A 16,459-nucleotide genomic window follows, 5' to 3' on the forward strand; every position below is an offset into this window, starting at 1 on the left:
GCCCGAGAAGATTTTATTAATGGAGTCTCTTTGGTCTCCGAAACAAGCGTTGCAGTGAGACTGGTCTTAACAACTCTGTATTTTTTTTTGTGTGTGACTGGTATGTAAACTGCATTTCAGGTCATGTATCTAAATATTTTAGGTTTAACAGACTGATGGAGTTTTATAACTACCCACACTTTGTTGGTAGGCCTGCAAGTCACACGGTGGCTTTACGTCACGTTAAGCGTCAACTCAAAGAAAAAGTGCTGATCTGTAACTCACAGAAAAAAGCGACGTGATCTTTAAACGGGAGGGTGTGTTTTCGGAGGCAGGCCCCAGAGAAGATTGAAACTTCTTTCCCTCCTCCGCCTTCTGCTGATTCCACAGACCGTCTTACGTCATTCCGTTACTGCTGAATACTCTACTGCTGGCGTCATGGTTTCTGAACTTACACTTGGTTGTAAAAGACGTTGCTAGTGATCGCGCGCGTCATATCGCATTTGTGTATTTTTTGACTAAATTTGATCACTTAACTTTTTCGAGGCCTAACCCTGTTATTTAGTATATCAAATCTAAAACTTCTTGACGATGGTGAAGAGTCAATTGAATAAAAATTTTCTTGGATATTATCCATCGTCTAGTAAATATAAAACGTAAAAACGACGTTTCGGAGATGGGACTCTATCTCCGTCTTCAGGTTCCTACAGAGTTGGGCCCATTAGATAGAGCTAATCCCTATCTCCGGACTTTTTCCTTGGATATTATCCATCGTCTAGTAAATATAAAACGTAAAAACGACGTTTCGGAGATGGGACTCTATCTCCGTCTTCAGGTTCCTACACAGTTGGGCCCACTCGATAGAGCTAATCCCTATCTCCGAAACGTCGTTTTTACGTTTTATATTTACTAGACGATGGATAATATCCAAGAAAATTTTTATTCAATTGAATGTTATTTAGTGTTAGTAGATCGGGCTTCAAATTGTTTGTGTGAATTTATTCAGTGCACATATTCATACATAACTCTTATTTATTTCACATCTCCTCGTGTTTGTTCGTTTTGTTTTTATTCTGCAATATTTTTTTTTTAGATATTTAGTCTGGGATACTTGTGTTTAATTTCTGTCGTTTCGTGATGATCAGAGTTTTCATGAGAAGCAAGTCATAATTCCGTGAGATTTGAGGTACTAACCGCGGTTCTTAACCTGGCGTATCACGCCGTATATACTGAAGATAGAGACAGTTTCTCCGAAACGTTGGTGTCATGGTGGATACCGTGATGATCAAGGCAGCACCGCATACCTCTGTAACATCGGTTAGTTTCTACGTCCCAGAAGAAGCTTTACACGGTTTGCATTTCGGAGTTTGACTCGTCATTGCTGCATTCCTGCAGTTTGTATTGGACTAAAACTACCTGATCGATGTTTCTCGTTGGAAAATGCACCAGATGGACGGCCGTCGCTCTGGGGGGTAGGGGGTCGGGGGACGGAGTTGCTCTTGAAATAGGCTGTCTAGTAGCCGTTATATGGATAGATCTTCCGCGTTTCATTAAGGATAAAATTCTTCCTACTATTCGGGACCAAACAATTTTTCTCTCTTCCTTTACTCTAAGCAAAATCAGACGGAAAAAGGGAGTTCTGTAAATAATAACTGTTCCCTTTCTGATCCACGTACCCGATAAGTTTGCGAGCTATTTGCATATTAACATCCCGCCTATACTGCATGGAAATTTATGCGTAACGCTGCTTCAGACATGTTACTTTAATATGGTCATGTTTTTAAAAAAAAATTAAAACTGGCTTTTATACAAAGTTTACAATTTATGCATCTATATAATACCCTTTAATCCGGTTTTGGAACGGATAAACATATTCATAGTGTACTAGGATCCATATGTTTCTGAAAAAAATATATGCAATTTTCACAAGGGATAAGATTTACACTAAGAGGAGGCGGTCCAGACAACCTCCTTGAAGTCTCAAGTCTCCGGAACAAGCTGTGTAGAGTGACAAAGAAAGATTTTTTACTACGTGTAAACGCTCAAGGAGGACATTGCCACACTCTTTGTCTGTTTGTTAATGAAGCTGTTAAAATTAATGAAGATAATACCGTGCTTACTCTATAATTATAGAGTAACCACGGTATTATTTTAGAGCTCCGATTAATCACCCCAGTTTCTACATTAACTGGATGAATTCGACGTTTACTAATGTGAAGATAAAGTCTTCAAAATTAAAATGTTCTGAAAATATGGCTGTAATACAAGTTTAGAAGCTTGCTAGCTTGGAATTGGTTATGTGTGCATGCAACATTTTGAGTTAAGTTATTAAGCAATATTTTAACTGTCTCATTTCACTGTACTTTATTCAAACTTCCCTACTTACAATTTTCGTGGAGGATGGCTGAAATGCGTCTGTAAATATAGTTGTTCAAACAGAAAAAGGTGACACTTTAAAATTTTTCTTCAATTTAAAAACTTTTTCGAAAGTTATCATCAACTCTACTTTTAAGGGTCCATTTCGCGAGATGTTACATTAAATAAGTTTGTACCGGGAAACGTTAACTTTTGATTCGAGAGTACTAAAGCGAACGTTAAAGGACAGAAGATCTTGAAGAGAATAAAATGTAAAATTGGAGCACTTCTATCGTTGAACATACACATCTAGCGGAAAGGTCCGTTAAAATTGATCGCGTAATAATTTATCTCGTATTATCATCCCGTATCCCACTTCTTCCTTTTATTCGTGTATCTTCTTCCCTCTCTTATCCTCATCTGTTTCAAAATTAGGACAACGATGAAAAGTTGAGTATCGGCCATACTATGTAATGCATTATTTCAACGTCCTTGTTACCTATATTAGTAGTGAACCTGCTAAAAGCTACCTAATAGTAGCAACACACAAAATAGAACACTTTGCAGCCTACTATGCTCGCATGCAACATGTTCAGTGTAGAAACCTTAGTTGCAAAATTAAATTCAATTGAATTCATTTATTTAAGTGCTTGACAGCAGCCAAAAAGGCCAATAACAGCCAAGCACTAAACCAGAGTACAGGATAAAATATAATAAGTAATTAAATTCATTTCAATAATAATAAAAATAAACATTAAAAATACAAAAACAGACAAATGAAACTAAATATGTAAATGCACCATATTAATAATAATAATTCAATTCATTTATTGAATAATAATAATAATAGTTCAATGCCTTTGTTGCTTTGTTGAGTGTTTGCCAACAGCATAGGGCCTATGACAGGCAAACACTATTACAGAGATACAAATTTAATAAAAAGAAAATACAAGTGATGTTAATGTATTATTTTGCCTGTTTGCACACAGTGAACTATCTGTGTTCCTCCGAAACAATGTTGAAATAATGCACAAAGCAGCAACCCAGAAGACCATTACATTTGTATTAATAATATATATATAATTAAAAGTAATGTTTAAATGTTAATTGCAGGTAATAGATAAAATGTAAGTATTTTATGAACTTTAATAATTTAGTGGAATATTTGTTCGTCTGTTGTGAACCCAAAAGTTCAATAACTACAGAAATGGAAGTCCGCCGCTAAACATCGTATTCCTGTAGATGATCACAAGTTTCATAGAAGGCGTCCGTCTTTATCTTGGTCTTCCAGTTTTCCTCGCTTTTCTGACAAATCTTTTACGCGTTTGTTTCTGAGAGCGACTGCATCCATCGCATTTGATGCTTCTTAATTTAAGTTCCCTTCTTGCACTGCTGGTGAAAAGGGTGAATTATGCAGCTTTCATTCGAGAATATACAAATATGTTAATTTATTTTTTTCGTTTGTACCTTATTTTTTGTCTTAAGGAAGACACAGTAGGTTACAGCATATAAAAATTATATAAGAAAGTCTACAGGAAGTGTGAGGAAAGATAGGATTTCCTCTTCGAGTCGGATGTTTAGGGAGTCTTCCTCTTTTCTTTTCCTTTTTTCCTTGAAACAAGAGAAGGACGGGCGAGACGGTGCTCTTACTGCTAGGATAGTTACGAATTTCCCCCGGCATCATCGGCAAACCCGCTACGGTTCATTTGATCCGTCCCAAGACTGAGGTTCTGTAATAGCAGCCAGTCGCAGAAATCTCCAGGCTCTGAAGAAGGAATACTACGTATGTCTGCCGTGGAATCTTGACAGCAGCCTACAAGCCTTATTGCACTTTCCTGTGCTCTGTTTCCAGTAATGTTTAGGTATTCATGTTGAATAAATTGGCCCATTTTGATTAACCCTCAAATGTATCATCTGCTTTAACTAATATCTTAATCCTTTAAAGCCCAGTGGTAACTATATATCACCTACTTTAAGAATTAGTAATTGTGCATGTTATATTTATGGGTTTTGTATGATTTGTCAGAGGAAACAACGATTATTCCTTTAACAAAGTTCATAAATTAATTTTTATAATGAATAGGTGGTGTTTTATTCCTGGTACGAATTGAATTCTTAAATATTATTTATATACGCTGCGGTTTCAAAGGCGGAAAGGACGAACATGTGTTCAGAAGAAGTATTAATATTATTATTGGAATGACAAACAACTTCTTTCGTTAATAAATAACACTTTAAAAGTAAACCATAAAGAAAACAAGACAAAAATAAAAAATAACACAATTAAATTTCAGTATTTGAAAATAATTTATTTTGTAGAACGTTACCCACATAACAGTTGCATCCGAATTTTTATACTACTATTATACATATACGTTGTACGTTGAATAGGTTTCCTTGAACAATTCAGTATAAGTTAAACAGTAAAATATAAAATATTATGTATTAAAAATTTTCCATTTTTGAGTAAAAAAAGAAACCTGTAATGCCAACGATTTTCTGTGGCGACAAGATGTATATAAAAGCTTTACAGGAGACTTGGAAGTAATTTTCTTTATCTTCTGAATGTATCTTCAAAACCCGCTCTCTGCTTTGCAACTAACGATAATATTACTTTAGACTTATAAGATACTTCATCATAATATACCATGAAAGTGTTTAGATAAAGCAAAAACTTTTTTCTCTAGGAGAATCATAACTTTATCTTTAATAACTTCTGAAGATCAGTATTAACCTCTGTATATCGTAACCTCACTTTTATTTAAGAACAAACATAACAAAGTATCGAGAAGGATAGTTCGCCACTTTCTGCTTGAAAGTAATTCTTAAGCTGAAGAAATTTACGAAAAATTAAAATGTCGTGTGACATATCTGCGATTTAAACAAGCCCTTCAACATTAATTTTAATTAATTATAAGTATACAATCATAGAATTTATGCTTATCTCATGCTGAATTTATAACAAGTCATCGTGCGTTGAAAACCATAATAAAATGTTGCAAGAGACAAACAGCCATGTTCTTATGAGCTTACATCACTATGTTAAGTTTTCTGATAGTAATACTGTAAAACAGAAATTATTATTGAAAGCGAGACAACACCCACGTGTCATACAGCCAAGAAGCCAGAGTCACAAAATGATTTTTTTGTATTTTTTCCCTATCTCATCTACATTTTTGTTCGTGGAAGAATATGTGGTCCACTTTCAAGAAGCCTGAACTGTCTTCATACGTGATTGATGGTATTGAGGATCCTATGAAGATGTAATCAAGCCTTTTGATCTCATGCCAGAAATGGCTGGGACCTTCCCTGTCTCTTAGGTTTTCTTCAAGTTATTTATGTTCGCTTTGGACATCACACTATAACAATTTTTCAAGGACGTTTTCACGGTAGATTGAGTTTAATGCGGTTAAGAATGAATTTGTGACCTTTGTATCAAACTGTAAGTGTGACTGAAAAGTTAGAATAGCCTGGGATTTGGATAGATCGTTTTGTGTGGTGTAATTTTACGAGTTAGAATAGATTATTATTAAACGTATATATTTCATACCGTCGAATAATAAGAAACCACGATAATATACGGTGAACAGGAAGTAAATATAGTTGAAGAGGTTTTGGTCTGTTCGTATTGATAGGAATGGACTTAAAAAAAGTCACAGAATAATTCAGGTTGTGATAGTTTGTATACCAGGAAAGTTTTAAAACACATGCCTGGCTACATGAACTCTCCTGCTCGATTTCTTTGGCTTTGCGTTTCGAAATCTGTATTACATAAAGCACATTTTGATTTTGCTGTGTAAAATGAATGTGAACTTCACGGAAATTGTATAAACAACGTAACACGTATCACTGCTTAGTTTTGTCATTACGTAACGTCATAGTTTGGATGGAATAAGATTTAAGGGGAACGACAGAACTGTGAAGGATATGGATAAGAAATACACTGTCACCCTGTGAAATTAAAAGGAATTTTACAGCAGTAATAATACATTTTGAAATAAACAATAGATATATGTCCCTACAACCATTTTCCTACAGACCTGTCTCTCTGACCGTGGAAATATGCCCTGTAATATAAATTTTGTGTCTACCGCTTAGATTGCTTTCGGGGAGCAGTTCTTTAAAAGGAAGTTTCTTGTGTTTCAGCCCAATGCATTGCACCCTTGGGGATGGAGTCTGGAGTGATACGAGACGAAGATATTACCGCGAGTTCATCCTTCGACAGTGGTAACGTTGGACCCCAATTCGGACGGTAAGTAGCAACTGTTTTTTTATGAGATGATAATGTTGCGTCATATTGTGATGATTATAATTGTTTAATTTTAACCGTCTAATCACAATAAAATATTTTATTAAATATTAAAATATTATTACTACAATTAACATTCAATATTTAAAATATTCATGCTCTAGTTGTAAATCGAACATTTCGATAGAAGGAGCATCATTTTAATATATTTTAAATATTTTAAATATTGAATGTTAATTGTAGTAATAATATTTTAATATTTAATAAAATATTTTATTGTGATTAGACGGTTAAAATTAAAAAAACTATTTTTTAATTAATACTTGTATTATAAGTTGAATATTCACTTATTCGAATATAATCTTTATTTCTAATCTGTTACATTACTTCTTGTACAATAGTCTTTTCAGGCACAACATTTACATTATTTTCTTAATACCTGAGTCATTTTCACCGTCTCGTCTGTTCATATGTCTGAGTCCGCGGATTTCATAGGGGCACCTCCCCTACTTGTCGCAGTCCTCGCAGATTTCAGAGCGTACAGTTTACATCTTGTTTGTGATTTGGATTGTGACGATAGTCGTCTCTCACGAGACATGCCGATTTGCGGCAGCGAAAAATCTCGGTTTTCCCCACCACTTCAACCGGAACAATATCTCGCAGAGCTTAAACACCGTCTCCTAATGTATCCCTGTATGGTTATGTACTTGGAGGGACCCCAGGATTCATGCTCGACTGCTCATGGCCGTACCGGTACACCGCAATCGTACACACTGACGACGATTCGGGCGAGCAGTCGTGTGGGTGCCGAGACGTCATCCTGAACTGCCTAATCAGGCCGTAAGAATTCCACGATGCTTACGGGTTTTGTTGTCGATTGACCGTTTCCTTTGTTTGCTCGTTTATTTTACGACGTTACATCAACTGCAAGAATGTAAAGCATCGAATAGCCTTTGTGTGAAATATGACGATGATTTTGGGCGGAAAGCATGAAGGATGCAGTTCATGTGGCTGACCGTGACATAAATGTTAGGATATTATTAAAACAGAACGTAAGTGGCAAGACACTGTTTGGACTCATTTCATGTGGCTCAGGATAGGGATCTGTGACGGGCTTTTGTGGACACGGTAATGAAACTTAGGGTTCTGTAAGGGCGGGGAATTTTTTGACCAGCTAATCTTATCAGGGATTCTGAATTTGGTCGGCATGTGTAGGGTGGTTATTGCTTTTTGTAGGTCGTCCGTTCAGGTCCAAGTTTGACAGACAAGCTTTCCTTCAGCTTACGTAAAATTAACAATATTCTTGAATTTAGATTCAGATATATACGTTATATTAAGACTGTAACCATTTTATTTTGTAATTTATGTTGTACTTTAATACTTACAGGCCTAAACATCGAATGATTTGCTTAAAATTCTGTTCAAAACTGTGCTAATTAATTGTCACAATATAAGGCCCTCTTGTTCAAGGATAATTTTTTTAATCCGATTTAAGGAATTTGTTACTGTCTTTACAAATAGGCATATTTTTATTTTTTATCTCTGAATATGCCAGATAATATTGATTCTATCACTGTTCATTAACTGTGTCTAAAAAAAATAAACTTCTTGAAATGTGGAAGATTGTGCAGTAGTAAAGCTGAATAATTGATGTAAGGGGTGAAAAGAAGGGGAGGTTCAGAGGATGCAAGATGCATGGGGACTGCATGGTCAAACGAGAGAGAAGAAGATCTTTGTTAAGGGGGTGAAGAAAAATCTTGCAAACCCCGGAAGACGTTGCTAAGCCACGGTAGGTGATGTCTGTGCATGACTGACTTTGGGGAGAAGAGTTATTATTCCGGGAGACAGACGAAGGCGAAAGGGAATCTACTTATTGACCATCCCCTTTTAATCCCCACTGCTATTTCAGAATTATCTTTCTTGAAGAAAAGTAAGTATAGTATGTTTGTTATTAACTTAATTTCTCCATATTCGTAATGAAATTTGTGTAGAGAAATTCTCTGCTAGTTGATAATGTATTTGCATAAAAGTTTATTACTTGTATTTATCTGCGTTTCTTATGACGACGCCGACAATAGTAGCTCAGATTAAGTTAAAGTGTGCAGCATTGAATGATGATGAGTAATTAATTGTAAAGGACAGGTAAGGAAGCGACCGTGGAATAATTTGAAGTCCTTTCCCGGCATTTGACTGGTCGATCTAAGGAAAACAACAAAAGACAGCCTGTCCCCGAAGCACGATATGAACCCGTGACTCCCCAAACACGAATCTGGACAGATAGTCACTTGTCGGTGGTGTATGGTATCAAGGTTATCGAATAAAATAAATTATGATTTGTGCATATTTTGAAATAATTTCCCAACATTATCGTGGAGGGACTGAAGAATTTTTTTTAAAAATCTTTTTCTCTAGAATAGCTTGTGGCTGTCTGGTATTCGAATGTGGAATCCCTGAGTGCAAGTGTGACTCTCTGCACTAATAGTTTGAGCGTTTCTACGTGATTGAGAACGTCAGGAGTTTAGGGATGGTGGGGGGGGGGGGTAAGTTGTGAGGCAGTGGAATAAATATAAAGGAAGAGAAATCGAGAAGACCCTATCCACTGCCTTTATGGAAAATTAATAAGATTTATTGTTGACTATATGATATCCACACTGGGCCCCGCGAGGAAACCATTAGACCACAGTGTATAGTGGCGGAGTAGCTACGGAAGTTTGTGGAACTTGCAGTGGGGTGAAATCATCCCCCCCCGACTCTGTGGAGCCACGTACACATACATTCATGCATGTGCCGTATAACGACTTGTTCACATGAGCGCGCGTCGAGAATTTATGCTGACGATGATTTCCTTTCCTTATAGTTTTTAAAGTTATTCGGGATTTATTGAATGTCAGACCAGTCCCCTTTGTTTTTCAGTCTTTGTGACCTGAGCTCATTTATAATGGGTTCTATTGACTACAGTGCTGGTGATCGATCGTCATAGAAACCTTCCTTCCAGCGCGGTGTCCGTAATTGGTCACTTGAGTAAGTAAGTTGTTTGGGAAAACCTAAACGTTCGAGGCCAGTTGTGAGACCAATGCTCAGATGTAAGAATAATATTAAAATAGGTCTCATAAATATAACTTGAAGATGTGGTCTTGATCAGTCTAGTTCATGATACGGTGTAGTCATGCCATGCGCTTTTGTGAACGCGGTAATAAACCTTCGGATGTAATTTCTTGGATGTCTTAAAAATAATTTTTCTCCATAGAATTAGTTGAAACAATTGGCGATGCCCAATTATAATACAGTAGATTCCGGTTAATTGGGCTATCGGTTAATCGAGAAAATAACAGGAATTTGCTTTTCTTATTTGGGACGCCATGTCGTTTAATCGGGACAGTGAGTGCGGTTGTGGCGTGTGGCGTGGAGGAGTCAGTGAGTCATCGCTTATTGGACCAATGACAATAATACAGAGGTCGATAGTTTCTGTTTATTTTTCAAAGACAGGAGATCAGTTTGTCCTGAAGAATTATTTAGCAAACAGCGTTCAACTTGCAAGGAAAAGAGGAACAAGTTGTCAGAGAATAATTTTCTCGGTCTGATTTATTCAATCCTTGTCAATTTTAGAAGCAGAATACAAATTCATTTCCATATTTTCCTTGTTTAACGAGATCACACATACAGCGAGAGAGGCGTCGAAGACGCATGTGACACCTAAATGAAACTGCTTAAGCCGTGAAACTTAAACCGATCTACACGATACTTGAGAAAGACTACACTATAACCCCCCGCCCCCTTCCCCAAATCTAGAAACGTCATCACGCTCATATTGAAACTGTACGAATGAAAAAAATAGTCCCAGACCAACATTTTCATCTGACACTTGTAAACGCGAGTGAGAATGGAATTATTAATGGCCACTGTCTCAGCTCAGTAAGGGGAAGTATATTTCGTCTGTCTGAAAGGCGTCTCGCGTACATTTTACCTAAACCTACACATACATATCCCCCTCCCCCCACCCTTACAAAAATGCGGACGGGAATATACAACTTTTAATGTGCCACCGGGAGTGAGCATAAGGTCGAGAATACGGTGAAAATTTACCGGTAAAGTGTCACGAATTAATGTTAAGAATTATTTTTATTTTCCCTAAAAGTACGGATGTGATCCGAATTAAATGTTAAGATTTGTTGCTCGACCTTTATTACTTTTTGTGAATATTCGAAAACGTGACACTTTTTTTAAAATAGGTACACACATAAGAAAGATTTCCGAAAATTGGATATGGACTATCATCCAAGTCACTTTTCCTCTTTTATATTTTAATACATTTACCTATCTGTGAAAAAGGTTTGCAATCTTACCACCAGTAACTGCACAAATTCAAAGTACCGAGTGTTGATAAATTGTATAAATAAATGTTAATAAGTGGTGTGGTAAAGTAATGTAAACGTTATACAGACTGTGAGGATATTATGAAAATATAGTTTTCCCCATACATTAAAATAGATTAGTTATATACGTCTAACCTTTAATCTCGTTACCACAAGACAGTCTCTAGTGTGAATGAGATAAAGTTGTTATGATATGAACCTATCTGGATAAATTCTACTCATCGACCGGTCCGCTGATGGACATGTACAAACACATACTTCTATTGAGTTAGACTCTACAGTGCTTCCAGTTCTGATTAGTTCTTTCTTTTGATAAATCGAATTGATTTAATAAAGGCAAGTAATGTGCCATCAGATGAACATTAAAATGATGAACCGATACATCATTCTCCCAATTATAAATGATATGACGTAACTGACGCATTCATTGACCTATAGATCAAATTGCTTATTGAAAACAATAACAAAGCTTTCGAGTCGACTAATTGAATGAAGTTTTCTCAGGGTGAACGGAAATGTTGGATTGTAACACCGTTATTACGCGGCTGATACCCCGAGGAGACTCCATTTTGAATTAGAAATTCCACAAGTTACGATGAAGTCATATGACATCAGGTATAACAAATCTCTTCATTATACTGAAAATTTTTTGAATGCTGAAATATTGACTATGTTCGTTCTTTTCATTTGTGGTTTATCCACCTACGCTGTCAGTACAGCTTATAATGTTAAAATGGTCAATGCATACTGAATTTGAAGGGATGAGGAAGGAAGCGGCCATGGTTTAATTTTCGGTGTTGTGGAGATATTTGTACTGAGGGACTGATGAAAACCATGAACAACTTCAACCAGGGTTTTCAGCCTCCGGGCCGAGATCTGAACCGAAGACCTCCCGAATACAAAGTGGGGTAGCGGGATGCTAACTACTTGGCCGTGGCGTTCGATGACACTCTTCCAATTAGTTCCCCTGTTCTTAGCAGAGCGAACACTAGAAGCGGACCGTCCAACCAGAAAGGAACTGGAAAGGAAATGGATTCTGTGAGCTTGACACACAGACGGGATATGAAATTTTGGACGTGTTTATGGCACCTCTTTCCCCCTCCCCCTCCCTCTCCCACTACCCCGATGCTGTAGCACATCCCGTCTATCTTAAGCTGCATAATACTGTCATATTCGTATCTGAATTTCGAATTAAACAAATTCCACGTAAAACAAGGAATTAATATTTTGCGTGCCTGTATCACGATCATTCAAATGTTTTGTTAATAATTTCGCTTCCGAAATTATTGGAGGAAAAAGAAGGAAAGTGAATATTTTGGAATCTTCGCCAAATATCATTAGGATTATCACAGCAACTGTAGTGATATGGGCGAAACGTATAGAGCATGTAGGAGAGATGAGAAATGCTTATGGAATTTTGATTGGGGAATCTTGAAAGGTAGAGATTACTTCAGAGACCCAGGCGTAGATGAGTGGATAATATTAAAATGTATGTTAAAGAAACGGAATGTCTCAGGATACGAACCAACTGTGGGTTTTGAAAACGGTAATGATCCTTTGGGTTCTATAAAAGCGGAGGGGAATTCCGAGCTGAGTTGTTCATAGTTCCTTTAAGAATTTGTAATTTTCTCCTGTCCGTCCTCGTGTTCATTCACCATTTTCCTACTGCATAATGGCTGTAGAGCTCTTCATCGTGTGAAAGGTGATACGCAGCCATTTTAAATTTAAGCAGTACGTGCAGTGAATGTAGTGGGCGTAGGGACATCACGAGCATTGCAGATAGACGAGCAGCGAACGGTTCCATCCCTTTCGCCCGCTGCTCCTGTCAGCTTTATGAAAATTTAAAATCCTTCTTCCCAACTGCTGGAGTGAGATCTCTTTATTTCCTGTCCTATCACCCAGTTTTCCTGTTTCATCCGACTACGCCACCCGTTTTGTACACTTTTCTCTTGCTTTCTACCCGGAATGGTCTGTGTCCCTTACCCACGTCTCCTATTCCAGCTTCTCGTAGTACGAAGATGCGATACGAAAGTCCCTGTGCATGATGAGAGACTAAAACTCGAAATTGTGTTCTACAGAAATTGAAGTAGGAAATTACTATATCAAGCGTACTACAACGGGTATATAAATGAATACCCATTAGAGTCAAATTACGGGGAAAAACCTTTATACAGATACTCCGTTTATTAACATGCTTTATGGAAACATCAGTAACAAAATTGAGATGTCATTTTTGGGGAAAAAAAAGTCCTTGAGCTTTTCTACTAGCGTCTGGATACATAATTTATGAGCTTATAAGATGTTCCGAGGCTGTCTGTAGACCGTGTGATGTAAGACAGCTTTATCTGACGTTCCTCTGAGGAGCATCGCAAGAGACATGCTCATTCAGTCTTGTGTTTGACTGTTTCAAAATAGATCTTACTAAACTATCTCGATAAAGGTACGTATAACTATAGTTAAAATGTCCATACACAGTATAAATGGTGAAAAGTCGCTCTGTTAACTGTTGTCGGAGACGGAAATTGGAACTTCTCCTCTGAAACGTCGGTAAGCTTCTACCAGACTACAAGACGCAATAACCTGGAACATCATCTTCAAACTGGCAGCCGTGAAAATGTCAAATTTCATTCGAATTAGAATAAATGCCTTAAGAGATGATTTTGTTTAGTGAAACATCTGATTACAACTGCCAGTTGGATTTCGCTCCCTGCTGCTGTTCTGTTAACTGTTGTCTACAAAGAGTGTCCTCTCTCAGACAGATTAGGTAAGGGACACCAAGGAGTGTCATAATAATGAATATTTTCAGGGAAGTTGAACTTAGTGTGAACTATTAGCTCATCTCTTTGGATTCGTGTGTTATCCACGTGTTGGGAATGTCGATTTAATTTCAACCATGAAAACTTTGTATTCAGATCTATACTGAGATAACTCAAAATAAAATGTGTTAAGAACAGTGAGAGGAACTCTAATACAGAGTAAGATGTATCATAAACAGTGAGAAAGGGACGGACAGACGGATATGAGAAGGTAAAACAGGTGAATAAGTGATGGACCGCGTTAAGGCTTTGAATCTTGGCTCGCAGTTCTAGCTAAGGGACTGTGAAGGAACGTGAAATGTGTATCGAGTTATAGTGTCCAATTATAACGGAAACTTTGAAGGCCTTGGGTTTCGCAAGATTCTTGGTACGTTGTTAATCGATGTTAACAAAAAATTTGCGTTATAATAAATTTTCTCGAAATATTTATGTGAATATAGAAGATAACATAACTCGTATTATGTGTTTCATTTCTGCCGACTAAAACAGGGTTAAAGATATATTTAAAGTAAAGTAAAGTTTGTCCCACTATACGCCATGTAGGCGTTTGGGGGGGAGTGGAGGTATAGCTCCTCTCTTCCTTGACCTCGGCATTAGATGGGGGGTGAGTGGTCAGCATCACGCCCCGGCCGGCTTTACCCCCGGGAAAGGACCCCGGTACCCATTGTAGAGGAGGCTGGGTGGGCCCCAGAGCCGGTCTGGACGCAGAGGCTAGAGGAAAAATCCTCTGCCCCCCGTCGGGGATCGAACCCCGGTCGTCCAGCCCGTAGCTAGTCACTATACTGACTGAGCTATCCCGGCTCACGTTTAAGATATAGACGAGCCTTAAATAAGGAACGTGATATATGCAGTGCAGACGAGAAAATGGATTCAGAATGCTCACTGGCTGGAATTGTAATTATCATCTGAAGTTCAACAGCCGAAGCCTTCGACTACATGTGACACATCGCGCCAGGCGTAAAGTTTCAACTCATTTCTGACAAGAGAAATGGAATGTGATATGAACTTTACCATTAAAATCGTAATTGTTTGTGATGAAGGCACGCACGGTGTGACGGAAAGCGCAGTTTTAAAATTTTGTGTTTTTGACGCAGCCACAGATCTGGCTAAATTGCGTTTCGTAGTGAAACTTAACTGATTTTTACAAAAGAAGAAAGACGTAATTTCACAGAGACAGAACCTGAATTTACATAATCTCTTATAAATCTGTGTCACAGAATCGGGAACTCATAAATATGTCGATATAAGTCAGTATTATTTATGTACGTTAATACACAAAAATAAATTTTAATGCATCAACAAATACATTTTTATTTAATAACAACGATCCGTTTTAGGAGCTAACCATATGTATATTTCAGTACTTGTGACCCTAATACGGGAAACAATGTGTTAATGTAACCAGATTAAACTTAGCGTTTAGTATGAAAATGGATATTGATACTCCTTATGATACTGAAATAAAACAGCGGATATGTGAGAACACGGTCTGCGAAAGTGCGTATAACGAGAGTCGTATGTACTTGTGTGCCCTTGTAAACGGTTCGCGCTGAAGATTTGTTCCATCGGGGGCTCGTACAGTGCGTGAAGCTGATGGGTGTCGCTGTTTCACAAGATTCTCTCTGTTGGGTATCAGCAGTTCATTGTACAAGTGATGTTATGTTCTGCTCTGTATGTGGATGCGAGCAATTTTAACATGTAACATCAACGTCTCCTTGGATTCCCTCCAACAACAATTTTATTGAAGTCTTCTTCTCTCCCATATATGGGCCTTGTTGATATAGTACAAAAGAGAATCAGTTCCATTGTAGTATCGGTATCTCTGCCAATTTTCTCTTTCGATACTTTCTGTTGTACATGAACATTTTCATTTTATTTTTGTTCAGACACGGAGACAAATCTCGGCACAACAAATTGACGGAGCTCAGAAACTAAGTAATTTTGCTAAAAGATTAAATTAATGATTTTTTTATAAGACATTCGTAGTCATATATGTTAAGAAAGAACTGTAACTTCTGAGCTTGTGGAATATTTGCTTGTAATGTACCAGTTTCCTTAGTCGTTTCGTGTACAATTTTAACAAACTAGTGAACCGCGTAACACAAGGACTCATCGCGTAAATAAGAAGCTTTCTAAGAATTGAAACTGGGTATTGATGTATATTAAAACAGAAGACGCATACTGGAATTTAAATAATTTTATTTTCTAACATTACGCGGTAACGAGAATAAAAACTGCTTCTTGTACTAGGAGTTTCTACGTCGTCTGACCATCACAGGACGAGTGGGATCTTGAGTATACAGACTTTCAAGCGTGTGATTACGTTAAGTAAATGAGAAGAAGGCTACAAGTAGTAGTGCCCGGATATCTGTAAGCCATTTCGTAATTCTTTAAGAAACCCCGACGTAGGAGGTACAGAAGCGTTTCAAAAATCCTTGTTGGTTCCATACCACTTGTCGGTCGCTTAGTGCAGTTTGTGTTTTGTTTACTAAGACAATTAGCGGTCGGACCTCCTCGTCCTCCTCCTACTACTAATACTACTACTAAAAACAACAACACATTAGGGCCATAAAATATTGAGGGGTATAAAACGTAGCATCTTTGGTAAAGCAGACACGTGGTGTTTCTGTGGTGTGTGGTGGTCAAACTCTGCTTCGTATTCAGAAGACATCGGTTCGAGCCTTGAC

At 37.5% G+C, this 16,459-nt stretch overlaps 1 protein-coding gene across 5 annotated transcripts in view; it reads left to right on the plus strand.

The window, feature by feature from the left end:
- Positions 1-16,459, plus strand: part of LOC110829709 (discoidin domain-containing receptor 2) — a 405,885-nt gene that overhangs the window by 300,517 nt on the left and 88,909 nt on the right. For all 5 annotated transcript variants that reach the window (XM_087351872.1, XM_087351871.1, XM_022063712.2 and 2 more), the window contains one exon: positions 6,481-6,586. In XM_087351872.1, coding sequence (XP_087207998.1) covers positions 6,481-6,586 — 106 coding nt within the window. The remainder of the gene's footprint in view (positions 1-6,480; positions 6,587-16,459) is intronic.

The sequence above is a fragment of the Zootermopsis nevadensis genome, unplaced genomic scaffold, assembly GCF_977971745.1.
Source record: "Zootermopsis nevadensis isolate Lab colony 2312 unplaced genomic scaffold, Znev_1.0 Znev_ptg000020l, whole genome shotgun sequence".
NCBI classification, from domain to species: domain Eukaryota; kingdom Metazoa; phylum Arthropoda; class Insecta; order Blattodea; family Termopsidae; genus Zootermopsis; species Zootermopsis nevadensis.